The 22,482-nt window shown below is 39.5% G+C and overlaps 1 protein-coding gene across 1 annotated transcript in view; it reads left to right on the top strand.

Annotated features, from left to right (window-relative positions):
- Positions 1 to 399: 399 nt before the first annotated feature.
- Positions 400 to 22,482, top strand: part of insra (insulin receptor a) — a 68,517-nt gene continuing 46,434 nt past the window's right edge. The window contains exons 1-2 of the mRNA XM_074651786.1: positions 400 to 1,600; positions 14,251 to 14,799. Coding sequence (XP_074507887.1) covers positions 1,489 to 1,600; positions 14,251 to 14,799 — 661 coding nt within the window. The 5' untranslated portion in view covers positions 400 to 1,488. The remainder of the gene's footprint in view (positions 1,601 to 14,250; positions 14,800 to 22,482) is intronic.

The following is a 22,482-nucleotide window of genomic DNA, read 5'->3' as shown; positions in this document are numbered from 1 at the left end:
AGAAACACAATTTCTCACAATTTTATGTGGAGCATAAAAATGACGAATAAAGGAATCTTGATCTTGAAATGGCAATAAATCCATATAGTCTTTTTACACTATACAAGCACAACGGTATAGAGGTAAATGTATTACTAGAATTAGTAATGCATTTACTAACATTAGTAATTATGTTAGTAAATGCATTTATTATATATCCCAATTATTATGCAATACTAATTATTATACATTTAGTAACATTAGTATTGCTAGTAATACTGCATGTATTACTAGCAGCAGCACCTGACCTGACAGTAGGATCTGTTTGTTGTGTAATCCAATAAACTCCAGTCCGTATTTCCCCTGAAGCCCATCTGGCTCACTGGCAGGGTTTGTTTACTGGCGTAGAGGCTGAGAGGAGGAAGAAGAGGAGGAAGAAGAAGAAGAAGAAGAAGGGATCCTACAGGAGCTGCTGGGAGAGAGACTGTACAATCTACCTCTGTGTTTGTGCAAGAAGAACAAGAAGAAGAAAAGGAGAAAAATAACTTTTATTTCACCTACTTTTTCCTCTCATTCAGATACGCACTTAAGTTGTTGTGGTGGCAGGAGCTTAAACACAACTTGGAGCAAAAATATATATATATATTTTTTTCTATTTCCAAAACAACAGAAGAAAAAGAAGAAGAAGAAGAAGAGCTGCGACTAGTGGAGGTCTCACTAAAATCCCTGCACTCACTCAAGATGAGTTGTCGCTTTGCTTTTTGGAGAAAACATCTTATTTCACAAGCTGAATAAATTAACTGTGCTGTTTTCTGTTTGGACTTGAGCTTGAGAGGAGAAAGACACGCTGACGTGACGCCACGTTATGCAGCCACAACCATCGAGTCAGCAGCTAAAATACCTCTAAATCAACTTAACTAGCGCTTCTACTGAGATTACCCTGCATGCAATTTGTCTCTTTTGTTAGTAAAAAGAACAAACACTTGCAAGTGTGTGAGGTAATGCAGAGGGAGGTTTCTTAAAGTTTAAATTTAGTTACAGCTGCAGAAAAAAACAGCGACGCAAACTTCACTACTTGTGGCCTGGACCAGAGAGCTGCAGCCAGACAGCTACACGGCTTAGCTTAGCTGTTAGCTGCTTTATCTGAACAAATAGTCTGCTTTTGCTCTTTTTTCCTGGACAACTGGACCAGTTTGACCATAAAAGACAGAAGACGAGCAGCCATGCGTCGCGGTGGAGGCGGTGTGTGTTATTTCTCCATGAGGAGGCTATAACTCTAGCAGCAGCAGCAGCAGCTCGTTAGCTTCAGCGTTGGACTGAACACGTTGGACTCGTTCCTCCGCCCATCTTCTCTTCCTTCCGGGATGTCTTTTATTTATTGTTGTTTACCTGTCGGCCCACGCCGCCAAACAAAACCAATCTCCTGAAGGTGTTTCTCCTCCAGTCTGCTGAACTCACTAAAGGATTATTATTCAGTAGTGTTTGTTTGAGCCGGACTAGTGCTGCTGGATGCTGCTGTGTTCTTCACAGTCAGTAGTTATGTGGCTCCGGACTGTGTGTTGGTGTTTTGTTATGACTGCTGTCTGCCTTGTGATGAGCTGTCATCCAGCAACTGGAGAGGGTGAGTAACACTCATTATCACACTTTATCATACTTAATATTAAGTGTTTTAATTGTGTAATTGTTCATAAGAGGCTGGTTTGGACAGTATAACTGTTTGTGTGTATATAGTTAAGAGAATATAAGTCATTCAGTATGCTAATAACACAGAAATGATAAACACACATTTGATTTTAAAAACAATTGTCAAATATTACACAATTTTTCTGTGTATTGCATGTGAGGGGATTAACACTGAAATTTAAAAATCATTACACATTGTGCCAAGATACTGGAGAGGGTGATCAACACTAATTATCACACTTTATCATAGGTAATATTAAGCATTTTAATTATATAATTGTTCATAAGTGGCTGGTTGAACTGTATAAATGTTTGTGTGTACACATAATTAAAGTATGCAGTATGCTAAGAACACAGAGATGATAAACACACATCTGATTTAAAAAAAACAAATTGTCAAATATTATGCAATTTTCTGTGTATTGCATGTGAGGAGGATTAAAACTGATCTGATTAAAATCATGACACATTATTTAATTGTGCCAGCCAGTGGGGAGGGTGAGTAACACTCATTATCACACTTTATCACAGGTAATATTAAGCATTTTAATTATGTAATCGTTTATAAGTGGCTGGTTGGACAGTATAACTGTTTGTGTGTATACACTTAAGGAAATATAAATTATGCAGTATGCTAAGAAGAACACAGAAATGATCAACACAGACACACATTTGATTTAAAAAAAAAAAATTTGTCAAATATTACACAATTTTCTGTGTATTGCATGTGAGGGGATTAACACTGAAATCTAAAAATCATTACACATTGTGCCAAGATACTGGAGGAAATGGATTAAATTGATAGACATTTTGATAGAGATCCAACATGTAGAAGCCAAATAATTGTGACATTGATTATCATTACACTACAGATACATTATAAATTACATACCACAGTCAGTGCAATTACATTAAATAAGGAGGACGGTCTGCAGGACAGATAATAATGCACTATACTCATTTTTAACAGTCTCTTCTGCACTATATTCACTTTTTTTAATAGTCCTGTATCACAGCTGTTACTCTGCACTATATTCAGTTTTAACAGTTTTCTTCATCTCCTTGTATTTTTATATCTGGTACATTTTTTTTGTACTTTGTACTTTGCACTACTAACTTTTTTACTGCCTTTTTACTAACATGTTTTGCACTATGGAACTGTGATGCTGGAAACTTGAATTTCCCTCGGGATCAATAAGGTTACTATCTATCTATCTATCTATCTATCTATCTATCTATCTATCTATCTATCTATCTCTAAATGGACAAAAAGGGCTGTATGCCCCTGCTGAAATATTGTAATCCAGATTTGTTTTGTTTTGTTAGTGATGGTGATTTGATAAGTAGGCAGTAACAGTGGTGTGTTGTAGACAGTCAGTGCATTGAAGGGGACAAAGGTTAACACTTATCAGGTTATTTGGAGTCTGCAGGAACTGTAAACAAAATGTTTTGTCCCAGTAAGTAATCTGAGAATTTATAAGAATTAATTGGCTGCTATTGTAAAGCCTTGGCTTGTTACAGTGGTCAGTGCAGGAATGTAACAATAAGCCCTCTTTACAGCTCCTGACAATCCCTTTATATTCACCAGCCAACAAACAAACCGGTGATAAGAATGAATGAACAACATTTTAAATCACCCAGAGACCTTTTTACATTTCTCAAACAACACAATGACTACACACACACTCAGTGTTTCACACTGATGGAATCTGTTATTTTAAGCAAATACTTGTTAAACGTTTGAGGAAACCTGTGAGACCACTTGCTGGCTTAAACTACTGTACACTAAGTGTGCTCTTTAAATATGACAACAACAAAGACCAGTCTGGTAAACGTGACATTACACAGTTCTCTCTTTGTCCCATATACTTGGAAATGTTGTTGATTTTATCCAAGCAGATGATTCAGTGGCAGTTACTGGTGATTTATAGGTGAAAAGATGAATTCCCAGTCTCTGTTAACAGCACTTCATGTGGTTTCTCTACTGTTCAGACTTTTTGAAATAATGAGAGTTGGAAGAACTGGCTTGTGTTCAGTCCATGTGTCATTACTTTATTTTGAAGTGCGAAGTTAAGTCACAAACAATTGCTAAAATAGGCAGCAGGTATTTAAATAAAAAGAAAATGTATTCAAAATTAGGGATGCACCAATCCGACTTTTTCAGTCCCGAAACCGATACCGATTGCTGGGCTTTGGGTATCGTCCGATACCGAGTACCGATCCGATACCAGTGTTTAATTAATAAGCTGTATGCCTCACTGTGTGGAAATGAATTGGATGGATCATTCTTTTAAGTGTAAGGAAACATCAGGCCTGACTTAAACATTGCTTTCTAACTTTGTAAAACAAAATGTAGCAAATCAATACATAGATATAAATTTACTGAATGGATAGGTGTTATTAAAATGATAAATCGTACACCAGCATGGTGGCAAAAAAAACTTTGAAATTAACAGTAAATTACAATTCAGGTGTAAACCTTTTTAATGCAGCAACAAATTGGTCAAAACATAAACAGGAATTCAAATTCCATTATATAATGTATACAGTATAAACACCGAATTTAATTGAATAGATCACCGTTACCCGATCAAACAGTTTGAGTCAGTATCGGCCCGATATCTGATCCGGTATCGGTGCATCCCTATTCAAAATCTAAATAATGCTTAAAAGCTCCACTATAGGGAATTAAAATGCATTTAGCTATTAGAGCTGCAACGATTAATTGATCAGTTGTAAACGGTTAAATGAAACGGCATTAAACTAATCAGTTTGAGTCAAGAAAAATAAGTCAAAATGTTCTGGTTGCAGCTTCTTAAATGTGAATATTTCCTGGTTTCTTTACTCCTCTATGACAGTAAACTGAATATCTTTGAGTTGTGGACAAAACAAAACATTTGAGGACGTCATCTTGGGCTTTGGGAAACACTGATCCACATTTTTCACCATGTTCTGACATTTTATAGACCAAACAACTTTAACAACAGTTAAAATAATCGTTAGTTTCAGCCCTATTAGCTACCAGTTCATTCTCTGTAGTGTGATTGACATGTATATAAGACACTCTCAATAATTTCCTTTAAATCTTTCCCTCACGGAGAATGCACGTCAAAATACATTGCATTAGTTTTGGTGCACAATTGCAAAATATTATAGGCTTTTATAGATGCTTTTATTAAGATTGTATAACTCAGTAAATACTACTAAATTGCTCTTATGTGATATATCCCATTCTTTTCATTTTCTTTGCTGCTCTTTGAGAAAACATTGCCTCAAGGTCTGTGCTGTCTCACATTAATCATGCCATAAGCGCAAGCACAGCGACACATAATCCTCCTTTTGTACAGTATAAGAAGTCTGTCCCCTGTATGTAAACACAGCAGGTAGCTCTACAACTCCTACTACTGCAGTACTGTATGTGGCTGCTGTAGTCGGATTGAAGAGGCGCTCTGAAGGAAAAGAAAAGCACAGGCTCTCTCACCTTTCATCAGATTTTTAGTGAGGGGCGAATGGAGCGATGTCATCAAACCAGTTTGAGCAAGAGTTTAAAGACATAAATCAAAAGCAAGTTGTGTAATTGCACAGCAGCCTCCTCCCCCCTCCCCCCTCGCGCTCCCCTCAGACTTGAGAGTGAACCACAGAAGGGAAGAGTGGGACCTGGGCCTCACACTGGCCGATTTCATAAGCCGGACTGACCAGTGTCGAAGTCAGGAAACCCTCTGAGCTACTTGTTGGTAACTGGCCAACTCAGCTTGATGGAAAAATGTACTTAATAATGGAAGCTTATATTTAGTGGCAGCGTGAATTGATTTTGTTTATTTAGCATCAGCTGGCAGTTGAAAACTTTAATGTCAATTTGTCCATGTAACTGCAACTGTGTCTTATGTTTTGTTAAGTATTTCATACTTTCAGCTAGCCCCAGTTTAAGCATCTTTTGTTGTAACCTTACATTAGAGTCACAGAGCTTAAGCATCCATTTTTTTGAAAGATAAATACCCAGTGATCTTTGAAAAACCCAGGAGGTCGGTTAACAACGCTTACTGCTGTTCTGAAGGTTTCTCCGAAATCTCTATCCTGGATAAAAAAATATTCTGTCTGCTGCACGATGAAAAAGTTGTGCCGCTGTTTCCTAACAAAGATGTCAGCAGGAAATGACATTATGCCTGTGCTCAATTTGTACAACGTGAAACAAAATGTCAAACGCTATACAACTACGTCTCTATTCCCTCATGCTATTTGACTCTTGAATGGTAAACCTTTGGCACTTTAAGGTACATGTTTTTACTTTATTTGTTGTCTTGTTCATGGGATTTTGTGTATTTTTATAAGTTTAGGTTATTTGATTTCTGAATTGCAAATCTCTCACACTTTAAAGTATATGATTTTTAGCTTATCTTTTATATTTATGGTACTTTGTGTAGTTTAATATGTTATGTATATGATAGTTTTATTATTAGTATGGTGTGTTGAATGTTGTTCTGTCTGTCCTGTTGCACTGTGAGCTCACCAAGGCAGATTCCTAAATTGAACTCCATTCAAAAGTTTTATCATCAGTTATATATATATATATATTGACACTATATTGTAGAGCAGCAATGATTAATCAATTAGTTGTCAACTATTAAATTAATCGCCAACTATTTTGTTAATTGATTAATCTATTTGAGTTATTAAAAAAAGAAGAAATCATAATTCTCTGATTCCAGCTTCTTAAATCTGAATATTTTCTGGTTTCATAAAACAGAGTTGTGGACAAAACAAGACATTTGAGGACGTCATCTTGGGCTTTGGGAAACACTGATTGACATTTTTCACCATTTTCTGACATTTTATAGACCAAACAACTAAACGATTAATCGAGAAAATAATCTACAAATTAATCCACAATGAAAATAATTAGTTAGATGCAGCCCTACTTGTATTTTCATACAAAAATAACATGTTTATATTTCTCTTGTCTCGTATAAAACAAGCAAGGAGGTATGTAATTTCTGACTATCTGGATAGGAAACAGTTGCAACTTGGGAAACAGGTCAAAACTTTTTTTTTTTATTGTTCAGCAGGCAAGACAGTCATTTTAATCAAGATTGTTAGAAGAGTGTGTGAGGATTCTGGAAATACCTTCAGATCAGTGGTAATGTAAGTGTTTAATGACTATATGGGTATTTTAAACATCACCGGTTATTGATATATTTTATTATTATTATCATAATATATCTTTATTTTCCCAAAACAACTGATGCTTAACCCTCCAATGTAATGGCAATACACAAGAGGCACAAACAGCGGTCTACTTCCAGCTAGGTGTGGCGTGTGGAGGTCTCAGGTGGTCGGGTTGTCAGCGTATTGTTGTGCCATTACAGCACATCACTTTATCAAGAGTGTCAGACAGCAGGGGCTCGCTATGAAGCCACCGGCAGCCTCTTGTTGAGTACCACTCTGGTCAGAGGAGGTCTCTAGGGCGGGCGGCAATCCAGCGACCTGGTACTCTTGATTTACGCCTCCTGACAAGGAGAGCAATTGTGATGAAACTGTCACCCCCCCACCACCGCCTCTCCAAAAACACTACAAACAAACTGCCACTGTTGTCTGAAGAACCTAAGTCAGGAGTGCGTTTGACATGTATACAATCGAATGATCTGTACACTTGTCACCCTCAACAATGTCCGTCTAATCGTGGTTGGCAAGTTCACGTTTGGAAATGATACACCGCTTGAAAGTGGAGTAAACTAGCTGGCACAACCGCACTCTTTCACTCCGACCATACAGGCGTCTGACAAGGAAGCCTTGTTGTGTCACATCTTTACCCTTGACACCGTGTCCCTGTTGAAAGGAAATGTGCTTTGTTATTGTGCTCTCACACTTTAGAGGTAATAATTACCTCACTGCCGACACTGACAAAGAGAACAATGTGTATACGAGTGCTGCTGGGGGGCAACTGAATCGCCAAATGATCTTTGGTCCCGAGCCATCCATTCAGGATCCACTTTAAACAACCCCAAGAGGGAACTTTGTGGTTTTATAGGCTCTCTATTTTACTCCCATTTCACTTTATTTAAAGACCACGGCCTGAATTAATTAGGTTTAAGTTTATTCCCTGGACCGTATTGTATTGTCAATGTGCTGCACTTGCTATGTCACCCCTACCCAACAGCTGGCACATTTGATAACCCGCTCTGCCATCAGCCCAGCTCACAAGACCTTTATAGGAGAGCCTGTACTCTTGAGCTGGACATACATTATACGATTTTAGACCGTTTCTGGCCCGAATTTTGAGCTGCACGACTCATTTTAGAGTCGGACAGAATTTCATCTTCGTCGGGCGTCGTTTGCCTTGCAGTGTACAGGGGGGACAAATGACCGATTAACTCCTCCCGACCAGCCGTCGGACATTCTGAATATGAATTTCTGACATGTCAGAAAATTTTGGTTGGCTGTCCACAGGCTCTCGCAGAGTTGAAGCAGAGCCACGAGCCGATTCCCCAACGTCAGTGCCTTATTTCTACTCTTTTTTACAGTAATTAGAGCGTAGCTATCCAGATAACAATATACTGTACCTTACCTCCAATTCTCTCTGCAAAATGGACAAGCCATACTGTCTGCCATACATGTCTTTCTAGCCACCTGCGAGTTCAGATACGCCGGCGCCTCTTTTTTTTCTGTGTCAGCAGAAAGGATGGCACAGATGATCAAGGCAGCACGTTTCTGCCTTATGACCCGTACAGACCTCTAGTAGCAAACAAACTTTACCTGCCACGGAGCTTTCAAACAAATCTTTATTGATAACTGTCAACAGCCAGAACAGTGTATGCCCAGCTTTAGAGTTGTAGTAATGTCACTGTCTTAACTGCGGTAATATCTAATCCTGTTACGACAAGCCTCTCTTAATTATCTGCAATTGCAGCCAAGAAAAGTTAAATGGTTGTAAACTGACTTATTAAACAGTTGAACTGAAACAACTGTCAGAATTTAAGCTTATTTTCCTTTGGTTTTACTTTCACAGCAGGAGTTTTTTTTAATTATATGTTAACAGTGCACCTTTAAAACTGCCGGGTGATTAGGTTTTACAACCCTTCTTAAAGTGGATTACATCACATGTCAGTTTGGAAATAGTGAACATGTATCTCGGTGACCTCGGCATTTTGTGGATGTGCGGTTAGCTTAAGGCCTGGGTTGGAAAACAACAGAACAGTGAAACCTTGAAAAGGGAAGTGTTGCAATCACTGTAATGTTTGTGTTCCTGCATGCTCATTGAGGCCTCAGTTCTCTCTGAGGCCCAGCGATATTATACGCCATCAGTCTAACAACCTGTAGGTGATCCACCTCCTTCACAAGATCACAAGCTTCAGTGCCTGTTGATGCTTGCAGCTGTAGTAGTGAAAGGATTGTACAGACAGTGAAGCTCAGACAGTGTAGGACCGACTCCCTTTAGTATAGATATGAACAGTATTTATGTTCACACGTCAGAGTTATAGCTCAGCACATGTTGAATTAAATTTAGGGCCATCACTTGTGACCTAGACACTATTTACATCAGGCATTCACAATGGTATCTATCTGGATTTATTACAAGGACAACATGTCATCATTGGCTTTGTATTTAAGATGGGTATTAATTATCTGGTCTTGTCTGCATTATTGTACAGAATTGTGACAAATTGCAAAAGTAGAGTCACAGAAGTCAGGTGTAAGATATGAAGAAAGGGACATTTTCTTCTTGTGTTTTTTTTTTCCTCAAATGTGATCATTCTTTTATGGACTTCCTTTATGTCTGTCTGACTTTCACTCTGGTCTGATCACAATGTGAACTGGACCACATTCAGGTGCCCAGTGGATCTGAACATATTCTGATTGAAGTGCATGCTGCTTATAATTAGCAGTAATGTGTAGGGCTGCAACTAACTATTTTTTTATACCATTTTTTGATAAATCGTATAGTCTATAAAACATCAGAAAATAGTGGAACAATACCCATCCCAACTTCCTAGAGCCCAAAGTGTCGTCTTCAAATGTCTTGTTTTGTACAACCAAAAGATATTCAGTTTGTTATGACTATGAAAAGAAACAAATCCTCTCATTTTAGAAGCTGAAACCAAAGAATGAATGAATTTTGCTACTTTAGCTTTGAAAAACGATAAAAAAACAATAAAAGATTATTATCAAATAGTTGACTATTATTTTTTTGTCCACAACATGTCGTTTGATTAAATGATTCTCAAAGTGGGGTCTGTGAGAAGTTTTCAGATACATTCATTTAAATTATCATGATATAATCTTTTTTTTTTTACATTTTTCTTGTGTTCTTTTACATAACTAATAATATATAAGTGTAAAAAGGCTACGTCAATTTTTTCCAAGGGACATTAGGGGGTCCTCGGCTATAAAAAGATTGATAACCTCTGGTTTAATCGACTTATCATTTCAGCTCTAATAAGACACACAGATTGTATTTTAACCGACATAAGAACGGGGCCTAACAGTTAAAGGATAATGCTGGCGTTATTTTATCTTTTAATGATTATCAACAAATCCCCTGAAGAGACCAAAAACATAAACTGTTGACAAGTATTGTAAGTAGTGTGCGTTCCTCATAATTAAGGAATATATGACCCAATGCAGTGGCAGGACTCTTGCCTTACAGGTAATAGTTACATTTCTATTTCTATTTTTTTTAATCCCAATGGTAAATTTGTTTTTTTTATTATCTCTGTGTTTGAAAAGTGCTATACAAATCAGCTTTTTGTCTTGACTTATTAGTAGGATAAATTGATGGCTTTGGTGTTTTCTTTGGATGTATGGGAAACCATCCTACTGCTCCTTTTTAATGAATCTGTCTCAGAGGTGCTGGCTGTGAGAGACTTCGGTCAATGAAAATCTGCCGCTCTAATGACCCTTAATTGTTGATTCGGTCGTGTTTTCAGTCTCGTCTGGCTCAGATTAGGTGATGTATGGAGAGCTGGAGCTGGCCTCGTCGCCATAGTAACCTTTGTGATGTCTCCCAGTTTCTCAACAACACAGGGAGCATTTAAATTCTGGGATGCACCTGGTTTGTTTTTGCTTGAGTTGTGTCATGTCGTCACGGACAGAATTTTGGTGCTCTACGCCAGAGCAAAAAAAAAACAGTGTTGTTTTATAGTTCCTATTTCTGGAGAAGTTTTGTTTCCAAACTAAGTGTTGACACATGGAGAAGTCAGCTCGGCCAGTTCTTTCTCTGCTGCCCCTCTAAAATTCCTCACTTACACACCAGGGCTGCCATGTTCCAGTTTCCAATGTGAGCCACTATCGGTGCGGCCGGAGTGTATTAGATTCTCTATTGGGAATGTGGTGCTAAAAATACTGGCTGGCTGAAAGTGTACACTGATAGGAGCCTGGACTCGCCGCCCTGTGATGATTCGCCTTCTCCACAGGGTCACTCGGTACTCTGCTGGTTGACTTTACTGCCACTACAGAACCACTGTCCCCTTGTGTTGTACACTGCTAGGGTCTTTGTCGATTAAATTGTTTTGTTTGAGTGTGTGTGGGGTCTTTGAGAAAGACGGAGACTCTTTGTAGTTGTAAATGTGCTCCTTGATGGATCTACGGCAGGCTACATTTGCTGCCGACTCCTCTGGCAGTTACCGTCAGTTTGATCGGAAATGTTTCATTTGGAGGTGGATGTGTTGAAATTACAGGTTTGTGGCATGCCGTTCATGCTTACAATTCGGCTGTACGCCCAAGACCACAAAGAGAGCTGCAGATCTAAATGTAGAGAAATGTACTTTTTAACAAGCCAAGCTGCTTTTAATAGCTTTCAGTTTAAACCCATGTTAGGACTATTTGTGTGTATTTTAAACAAGCCTCAAAAGGTGTAGGCTGAACTTTAGATAACTCTTGCGCAGTGAGCACGCTGGTTAAGGTTATGGAGTGAAAAGCTTGTTGTTTGGACACTCTGTGTGCGCCGGTTGTCTTGTACTGTTATGCAACAGAAGGTGTAAAATGAGCTGCTGCCATAAAGAGGTGCACGCCTAGCTGTCATGCCTCTTCCCCACATGGCTGACCAGTTGTCCTGATGCGCCCAGCTCAATGGTTGATAAACAAATACAGTCCACTCACCAGGCAGCACACCTCCAGCTGCAACCGTGACTTGTGAACTGTTAAATTGGGCCTGAAATGTCCCACATTGCACCCGCAAAGTAAAACATCTTTATGACCACCATTACTTGCGTTATGTCACACAAAGCATATGCCTAAGTGTTTGGCTGATTTCCAGAGCAGAGAGTTGAGGATATCCTCATTACTGTCAGCTCTCTTCATACAGAACCCCCTGGGTGTAATAGTGTTTAATATATTTAGCAGGAGGCTTCAAGATCACTATACTGCATTATCTGAAGTTGTAGTACAGTTGCCAATCATCTAGAGCTGACACAATGAGCTGATTAATCAATTAGTGTGATGGTAATGGTCTTGGGCAACTAAAATTTCTTTAGGCGATTAGTCATTTTTTTATGCTTTTTTTCATGCTGAATGATTTATTTCCAAGAAACTTATGAGTACATCTCATAAAAAACACAAGATTTAAAGTGGTGCTTTTGTGTGAATCTTTGTGGAGAACCTCAACTAATCGATAAGTCGACTAAATCAAATGTTAGTCGACTAAGAATTTCTTTTTGTTGACGACAGCCCTAGTCATTTCAGTCATTTTTTTTAAGCAAAAAGGCCAAAAATATGCTGTATCTAGCTTTCCAGATGTGGGGATTTGCTGCTACTCTGTTTCATATTAGAGGTCGACCGACATTTTTAAAGGCCGATATAATAATGATAGTTTGGAGCAGGAAAAAGCCGAAAGCCGATTAATCGGCTGATATCTTCTTTACTTTTGCAGCAGCCTAGTCGGCTACTTTTGTATATGCTGTTTTTAAAAAATCATTTTTTTGTTGCTCCAAATTAAATAATTTGTAAGAGAATATCCTGAAGTGAGATTTGGTGGATTACATCATTGGAAATGTTCTATTTATTTGCAAAGGGCGGTGTGCTGTTCTGTGGTTTACAGTATGACTGGCCAGGATTACTTCTGTTGTGCGTCTCTTTCATTATTGAATGCCACTCTTGCAAGCAATTAATGTTCATGCATATTCCTGGGGTAAGGAGGATCCTTAAGTGTGCGATTTCATTACATGAATGGATGGTTACATGGCTGGATCATCTGGAAGAGAGAACACCAAATAAGTAACAGTAAATGATTTTTTTCCCCCCCGTCTGCCAGTATTGTTTCTGGGCCACTATTGGCCATCGGCCACTATCAGAGCCCAGTTCCGCCGATAACAATAGTTTGTAAAACGTCCTATCGGCACCGATTAATCGGTTTGGCCGATTAATCGTCTACCTCTGCTTCATGTCATTGTTAAATGGGATATTATTTAGTTTTGAGCTGTTGGTTGAACAAAACAAGTAATTAGAAGGCAAATTGTGCTAGGCTTTGTTCACTATTGTCTGATATGTAATCGATGAAACGATTCATTGAAACGATTTATCGATTAGTTATCAACTATTAAATTAATCTCCAACTATTTTGATAATCGATTAATGGGTCTGAGTAATTTTTTAAGAAATATTTCTCTGATTCCAGCTTCTTAAATGTGAATATTTTCTAGTTTCTTTACTCCTCTATGACAATAAACTGAATATCTTTGTGTTGTGGACAAAACAAGACATTCGAGGACGTCATCTTGGGCTTTGGGAAACACTGATAGACATTTTTCACCATTTTCTGACATTTTATAGACCAAACAACTAATCGATTTATCAAGAAAATAAACAACAGATTAATCAACAATGAAAGCCCTGATTGTGATACAGTAGAAAACTTAAAATGATTGAGATGAAGATATAAAAATGTAACTCATCTGTGCAATAGCATACTTAAGGAAGAGAATCATGTGTCTGGTCGAGGACAGACAAAGCCACAAATCTATTACTGTAGCAATACGCGTCCATTAATGCTTCAATTTCCCTTCCCAGACAAAGATTTGTAATGCATTAACTAGTGTTTTTTATGGTCTTGAGTTACAGAAGCAACTCCACAAATCAACTCTGCGTAACCAGGGATGAGCACAGCCTCACTCTGATGACAGCGCTCCATATTTGACAGTGGCCCACAGCCAGATATGTGGTTGCTAAACAAAATGTCAGCGAAGATGGTCTGGTCTTCATCAAAGCCAGGGACATAACCGCATATTTTTCAGCAAAATATCCCCTCTAATTACCAAGAGATCTATTTTTTTCCCTCCTTGAGACTGTGTCCGACTTCTTCAACCCCGTCTTTCTAGTTTACAGAGCAGACATGTTGCCTAACGCATCCGTCACATTCAGCAGTTGGAATCTGCCAACAACAGCACAAGATAAATTGCCCTTGGGAAATCTTTTTATTGTACATGCCATAAGAGAGTCATAACATTTCCATTTCATAATCCAATACTGTTTACTGTACTGCACATCTCAGCCTTTCTACTCGATATTGTTTGAGCCTGTTTTTTTACTTGTTTTGTGAGTCAAACATGAAGGTATCTAGTTACTAAAGAACCTCTGTCTTTCCTTTTTTTGTCTTTTCAGTTTGTCCAAGTAAGGACATCCGCAACAATGTGACCAACCTACATACGCTAGAGAACTGCACTGTGATCGAAGGCCACCTGAAGATCTTACTCATGTTCAGGACCAAGCCCGAGGATTTCCGAGGCCTCAGTTTCCCCAAACTGAGAGTGGTCACCGACTACCTGTTGGTCTTCAGAGTTTACGGCCTGGAGACCCTCAGCGATCTCTTCCCCAACCTGACACTCATCAGAGGCAACAACCTGTTCTTCAACTACGCCCTAGTGATGTTCGAAATGCTCCAGCTGCGAGAGATCGGCCTCCATAGCTTGATGAACATCACCCGAGGAGCAGTGAGAATAGAGAAGAACCCGGATCTCTGCTATCTCTCCACTCTGGACTGGTCAAAGATCCTGGACACGGTGGAGGACAACTACATCATGGCTAACAAGAACGACAGAGAGTGTGGAGACGTGTGCCCGGGGGCGGCCATCGGAAAGACCACCTGCCAGACCACCACCATCAACGGACACTTCAGTGAACGCTGCTGGACTCAGAACCACTGTCAAAAAAGTAAGCAGTCTTTTCTTATAACTCGCATGTAGTATATTTGATCTGTGATTCTTTATGGTAGAACTGGAGTCATGCAAACAGCAATACTACCTAGCTCTGATCATAGTACATATCACGGTCCTGGATGGCCGTCAGAGGGAACCCAAACAACACTGAGACATTCATAAAATTCGCTATGGAGAAAATGGTGAAAATAATTACTCACTGGGTGGAGTTATAGACTTTAATAGAAGTCACCCTACCTTTGTCTAATTGAATCTAGCTTTTGGTTACTTTACTACTGCTTGACATAATTTTCTATCATCCTTATAAGTTACTAATATGATTGGGTAACACTTTCTATGACGCCCATATCTATAATGCATTATAAACATACTTATAATGCGTTATAATCTGCTTATAGCACTGTATAATTGTAGTTAAAAGCACTTATTCATAACACATAAATCAATTTATAATGACTTATAAGGTCAAGTATCATAGTAATTCATAATTGCTGTTCATTCACTGATTTTTTTCAAGGATCAAAGTGTATTATAATTCCCATAGCCAGCTCGATCAACAGATTGAGCTGGCTCAGTTTTGTCCCTTATTTGACACAGGTGGGTCTCTGCATTATGTTGTAGTTGAGCTTGTAATGCTAACAACCATTGCATCTAAAACATTTGCACTTGTTTTAGATGAGAAACTGTATCAAACACATTTTGCTATAATTCCCTACGATTACATTATTGTCATATACATTTGCCAGCTACCAGTAGCAGCTCCTTCTTCTCAGCTACTTTCCGTCAACATATCATTGTTTCCACTCCCTTTGCTTTTGCCACACGTCCAACCGGTCTAACATTTACAGAATTCAACTCTCCATTTGGACCAAATAAAAGATCATGAGGGTCATTGTTTGAAACAAAAATAGGTCTTTTTCCACGTCAGAATGAGTGATGACTCGAGGCCTAAAAGTTGTTTTGCCAAAAAGTTTGTTATGTCTCTTTGTGGTCTTGAAATGTCAGAGCTGTGTCATGTGCTCAGGTTTAGTTAAGTAGGCCGAGTTGTGTGTCAATGCAGCTTGAACTGTACTCTAATGTGACGCAACACATCGTCAGTTAGTCTTTGAGTGTTTACTCTCAATAGACTGTAGTGTTGTCGTTGCTCGTGATGTGTGGAGGAGGTAAAGAAGATATTGGACATCATGGCACACATCTCATTGTCCCTCTGTGTTCTGGCTTTTACTGTAAAATGACAAGCCCACCCATTTCACACTGCCAAAGAGTTCAAGTTCGAGTGCTGAGAAGAATTTTGCGCATGGGTGCTGTCTGAACACCTTGGCTCGCACCATTGCGCAACCCTGCATGCATTAGCTGAACAGCTCTTTTGAACGAGTTTCCCTGCACATGTCTGCTCTTTAGTAATGTTTGTTTGGCGTGGCGGCTAAATGCAGTTTCTGTTGAGCTGAGCAAGCTCCATTATTATGCTCTTCAGTCCCTTGCCATGGACGAGTGTTTTTTTTTTTTAAATAGTTTTTCCACTAATGACTTTGTGCTTGACGTGATTGCTCATAGTCGTCACAAATCCTTGAAGTCATTTGCAGAACATGATCAGGAGGAAGTGTTATAAAGTCTCACAGCAGAGATGATTTCCTAATTGTGTGCTATTCTCTGACGATGAATCATGAAGACCAAATGTTGGCTGGCAAGCTCTGATCTCTGGTCATGGGCCTGCATTCGGCACAGGCAGGGCCTGTGGTCTTGTGGTCAGGGACCTGCGGTTTTTTGCCTACTTTCACTAAAGCATGAAAAGATCTGCTAAGCCCCAGCTAGAACCACAGGACAGAGTGCAAGACATTCGGTGTCCTCTTCAGATGTTTACTGCTTTTTATAGACCTACTGTAGTTCTTCAAGTAAGCTACTTTTCCCAAACTTGTTGCACCCTTAATAACTATCCTCTTCTGGTCTCATGTCTGCTGACTCAGATGATTTTTTTACACAATAACGCGCATACATGCATAAACAAACACAGATGCTGGATGTGATTGCAGAGGTAGCATTTTAGAGATAAAAGTAAAATTACTTTTAACCTTTTATTCATGCTCAATAGATCTCACTCAAATAGAGGGTTGTGACTGTCACATTATTTTTTACTCCAACTAAATTTGGTGATGCAAAGTGTAGGCCGTGGTTGAGTTCTGTAAGTGCCAGAGGTGACTACGGGTCACACACACTTTCTGTAGTCTGTACGCCAACAGAAAACAAAGCTGCAGAACCACGAGGCTTGGCTTAGCTCCCATGTTTGGAGTCACAACCCATTTTCCTTCCCTGCCTCTATAACAGGGGTAATTTGAGCTTCTCTCCTAATTCCCCCCTCACTTTTTACACTAAATTGGGTGCGTCCGTAAAGCATAGTGGCAAAGCGAGGTTGCAGGAGATGCTCATTACCAAAGCTGATTAGATTTGGCTACAGGCACACACAAACACATGTCATGTCAACAGCTGTAATAGTTGCAAATACAAAACATCATCCTGTGAAGCATCTCTCTCATATTTGCAATTAACTCTTTGGAATTTGGTTCAAATTATGTTTGATATGTTATGGAGTTTTGAAAATGAATGCCAGACAAACACACTCACACATCAGACATTCATGCAAAATAAGCTTTCTTAACACAGCTTGAACACCTACTTATTACTGTGCATTGATGAGGTTGTTTCTGTTGTTTTGTCATGTCACAAATTACTTATTGGACCGTATTGTCGGGATGAGAATCACCAGAGGCCCCACATTACGATATTATCGCTCACTGTGTGTGTCAGAGGGAGCGACAGAGAAAGAGGAAAAGAAGCTGGAAGGTGAACTATTGCCCACAAATTTTCTGTAAGTTATTAATAATAATAATAATTTGAATATCAACGTTATGAAGCTTCAAACTATTCGATACAGCCCTAGTTCTGTCTATGTCTCTTCCGCTCCTTTCAGTCGTGGTCTAAGTGTGTGTTATATGCGGGGGATGCTGACGTGAAACTATGATGGGGCAAATTAAATTTAATATTAATACTACTACTACTACTAATTATAATAATGATAATAATTTTATACATTAATAGGAAAACAAGCCAAATATCGTCTTGACATTGGCAAAGGCATCGGCTGGCGATTATTTGCGATCGCTCTGACCATCGTCGAGATCATCGTCTATCGACACAACCCTATCATGTGCGCTACACTTTACATCCTGAAGTTGGTGTCTGTATTTGTTTTGGAGGTTAACGGGGCCTTTCAATGTCAAACATATCAAGGACTATTTTGACAAACCCTGTTACTGGCAATAATCAGTAGTTGTGAAACCCCTGATTCTGTGTTTAGCTTTTAAAATCGCTCAAGTCTGTTATAAACTGACAAGCAACTAAATATGTTGCAAAACAAAGCAGGCCCTTATTTCCTTTTAAAAATTGAGTTGAAACTGTGAGCTGGCGTGAAGGGGAATATTACCCTTGAGTCTATTTACTTGTAATGAAGTACTATTTCTTGCCAACACTCATTTGTAGATAATGGGCATTTGATTATGTTTTGGTAATGGCTATTATGTGGCACAGCTTGTTTGGCTGATAGGACGTCAGCTTAGCCTGATGAGCCCTGAAAGGGGCTGGCAGCTGAAAAAATTGGCTGCGACTCAATAAGAAATCAGGGGCTTCCCGTTGGGATATTATCTTTTTCCACTGCTTAACTGCACCGACAGACTGTCCCATCTGTCCGTCAAAATTGTCTTTAATTTTTCATATTTTCTGTTTTACTTTTTTGGGCATTTGATGTCTTTATTAGAGAGTCTACAGTAGAGAGATGGCATTATTACTTGACGCATTGGCAATATTGTCTACGTTAGATTCACGCCAACAACGCATATTGAATTGAATTGAAAATTGAGAGAGATGGGGAATGACATGACACATTGTGGTTCATGGTCAGCACCATATAACACCTACAGTAGGCCTTTAAGGGTGCCCCTGATCTTGCATATTTAACAGTAATGCCATTCTAAGTACAAAGTAGTTTCTTTGTCATAACCAGGTGCACTCAACTAACTTTTTTCACCATCCTCCCGGAACCGAATCGAAAAACAACCTAAGCCGTCCCGAAATGAATGCGGACCGTCCCAAATTTAAAATCTTTGATTTTCTACATTATCATTAGTTAAACATTCAAAGTGACCTTTAACATAAATCAAACATCTAAAACTGGTTTATTTTGTTCATAAATTTATAATTTATCCAAAACTTTTTTATTTATGATTTGAATGTTTTTTTTTTTTATTTTGATGTTAACAATGCAGCAAAGTTAATTTAAATTTTTTTTTTTGTTTGTAAAAAGTAGCATTTGGTAAAAAAAACAACACGATTTTGCATATGGGCCCCCAAAAAGCTAGAACCGGCCCTTCCAGCTGGTTCGTCTTAAAGTTAGAGGAGCTGCCGGACAAGATGCTCCTGTCATGGGGAGAGGAGCAGCACGTATTACCCTTATTGCCCACAGAGGATGAAGAGGAGTAAGTAAGTAAATAAGTGGTTTACATTAGTAACTTGATTTGAGCTGTGACTACTCATAGTTAACGTAACGTCAACGTCAGCTCACTCACTGTAAATGCAAACGTCGGCTGCTGACTGGTTAGCGAGCGTTAACTGTAACGTTACCGTTAAAGTCAAACAGTCTAATGTTAGCTAATTGCTAATGTGAATACCAGAAAGCGTACCTCATTGACTGCAGAATAATTCCCTGTTGCCGCTGCTGCTATCGTGAGGTCAGAGGCCGACAGTGTGTGTGTATGTGTGTGTTTATGTTGTCAAGGAGGTTTAATAATAACGGTGCGCTACACAAAACATCGGTTGTTCATTTTAATGTAGCGGGTATATTCCTATGTCCCAAAATAAATTTTCATCCTACTTAATCATAATTTTTTCCAGCCCTGGGACAACGGAACGTCCTTAAGCCCGAGCCCTGATCATAACAGTAAACATAATTTGAATTACTGTGAGATTAAATCTAATGGCATTTTCTTTCTCATTTTTACGTCTATAAAAATTCTGAGTACAAAATTTGTTACGAAAGGCATTTTTATACAAATTTTACAACAGCAGTTAAAGGTATCATCTTCACTTAAAGGTCTTTTAATATCGTTGTTTATTTTGTAATCAAATGCAGCTTGTTTTTGTAGCAGCCCAGAGAGATATACTGTACATTAGCCTGTTTTTCCCAGGTGGCCAGTATTTTACACACATGATTAAAAGTGATCTTAATTATCTACCCTTTGCCGGAGATGAGACACCCAGGGGGTGCCGTCCTCCTCCTCCTCCTCCTCTGCCACCGCAGCAGCTTGCGCCAGTGTTTGGGTTTGCAAGCTCTGTTACATGGTTAATAAGCTCCCACAAGGTGGAGAACAGCACTTAGCAGACGCCTCAGCCTCTGATTGGTTTGGCACTCTCCACACTTGTAGCATGTGTGCCACCAGACCACTGTTGGTTTCATGCAGGCTGTCACAATTGGAGTATTCCTACGAGTCACGTCTCAGCCAGGTCAGGTGAGGACTCGGTGCCAGACCTTTCTTGATATGGATGTTCCAAATTTACTCTTGGCTCACATCACATATGTCCTTCCACCACATCACAAGATGGACTTGTCAGGGTCAGTGTGTGTGTGTGTGTGTGTGTGTGTGTGTGTGTGTGATGGCAACACAGACATGGGTTATAAATCACACAGGAGGGACATAACCTCTGTGTGTGTGCAGACAGAGTGGATGGCTATTGTTTAGTCTTGCTGCTAGGAAACGGGAGTAACACTGTGGTGTAATCGTGGATATGAGCACATCAGTCATTCACCCAGGCTGTATCAAAAGGGAAAAGCAAGGTCACTGGTCACTACAGGGGTGAGGAAGGTGAGTGGGTCTTGGAGGGGGACGGGTCCTGCCTCACCGTTGACCCTCAGCTCTCCCCTCTGCCGACCTTGCCGCAGCTCCCACACGCAACGGTCAGCGCTGGCGCCACGATCCTTTTCCACCCTGAACAATGGCAGTCGTAGAAGTTCACGGAGAGTTCTTTCCAATTGTTTCCTGTCATTGTTGGTCTGCTTCCTCTCTGAGGTTATGAATGGACACAGGGGCCTAGGGTGTCACCTCGGTAGCAGCAGACACTTTTATGAGACCAAAATACTGATGGGTGACCCATGTGAGGTCAGAAAGGCAGGAAAGAGGACAAATTTAGCTGCTAGTAAGTCTGCAAGTCTGTGGGGAAAAGGGAGGATATTGTTTCCAAGCTTTATTATTTTGAGATGGAAGTGACCCCTGGTGTGACAAAACATGACGAAACTATAGCTTTATCATATTGTCTTGACTCTTGACTTGCCTGTCTACCTGCCAACGGTGTAATGATGTCTCTCTGACATGTCCAGGGCTGGTGGGGCTTCTGTATTCATTGCCTGTGGCATTGCCTTTAAACGTGAACTGTGTTTGAAAGCCAAGCCAGCCGGGTCCCTCTCCCTTCACATTAATCTTCTCGTTTCTATTTTTGCCATGGCTCCTCATTCATTCTGTATCCTCTTCTATATGCTGTAATATTGAAGCTTAAAGGTTAAATCTGCAGCTTTCTGCACGTGGTTGTCTGTCACTGCAGCAAGAAGGAAATTAAATTGTTTTGGGAACTGAAACAAAGGTGATGGAAAATCTAGACTTATGCTTCTGAAAGACGTCACGTCCTGGCTGAGTGTAAACGGCTATTCCACTGAATGAAAATCTCCTCAATACGGACTGCTGTGATTTTATTGCAGGATTGCAACCTCCACCCGGAGATCTCATATGGCGTTAGTTTGAACGTCAGCCAAATACAATATATATACTGCACATATGGCCAGCGAGCTTACAAGGTAAGGGCCATTTAATATATTGGCTAGTAGATTTCTTGTCCAAAAGAAGAATTACAACCCCAGCGTCATGTTTGAACTCCTTCCCTTTCTTTATTTATTTCCACTCTGCAAAAGCTTCTAAACAAATAATCCGCTTGCTATTTGTCTGTCACCTTTGTTTTTTTCCCCTTACATCTAGGGCTGTCAATCGATTAAAATATTGAATTGCCATTAATCGCATGATTGTTCATAGTTAATCGCAAATGAATCACACATTTTTTATCTCTTCAAAATGTACCTTGAAGGGAGATTTGTCAAGTATTTAATACTCTTATCAACGTGGAGTGGGCAAATGTGCTTGCTTTATGCAAATGTATGTGTGTATTTATTATTGGAAATCAATTAACAACACAAAACAATGACAAATATTGTCCAGAAACCCTCACAGGTACTGCATTTAGCACCACTCGTTGACTCCAGGGAAGTGAAAAAGAGTTTGGTTGTAACATTAGTATATATCCAGCATTCAGCAGCTAAAGTGAACTACAGTCAATGAGCCGCAGCCTGTAAAGGCCTGCTGCGGACGTTGTGCTCGACTCGAGTCCGTAGAGCCCTGAAGTCCCGGCTCTGCTGCTGCACAGAGCACTATCGCCGCGGTAGTGTTACCGGTGTAACACGGTGGTCGGGCATACGCCAATTACATTACTTGCCCACCGCCCCCACCATAGATTCCTTCTTTATAGTTAGAAGTAAAACATTTGAAGGAAAGTTTGACACAAAGACGAGCAAAAATTGTTAAAGAATAAG

Source organism: Sebastes fasciatus, chromosome 11 (assembly GCF_043250625.1).
Source record: "Sebastes fasciatus isolate fSebFas1 chromosome 11, fSebFas1.pri, whole genome shotgun sequence".
Taxonomy (NCBI): Eukaryota; Metazoa; Chordata; class Actinopteri; order Perciformes; family Sebastidae; genus Sebastes; species Sebastes fasciatus.
Note: the sequence above shows the minus strand (reverse complement) of the source record. Positions and strands in the feature narration are given on the sequence as shown.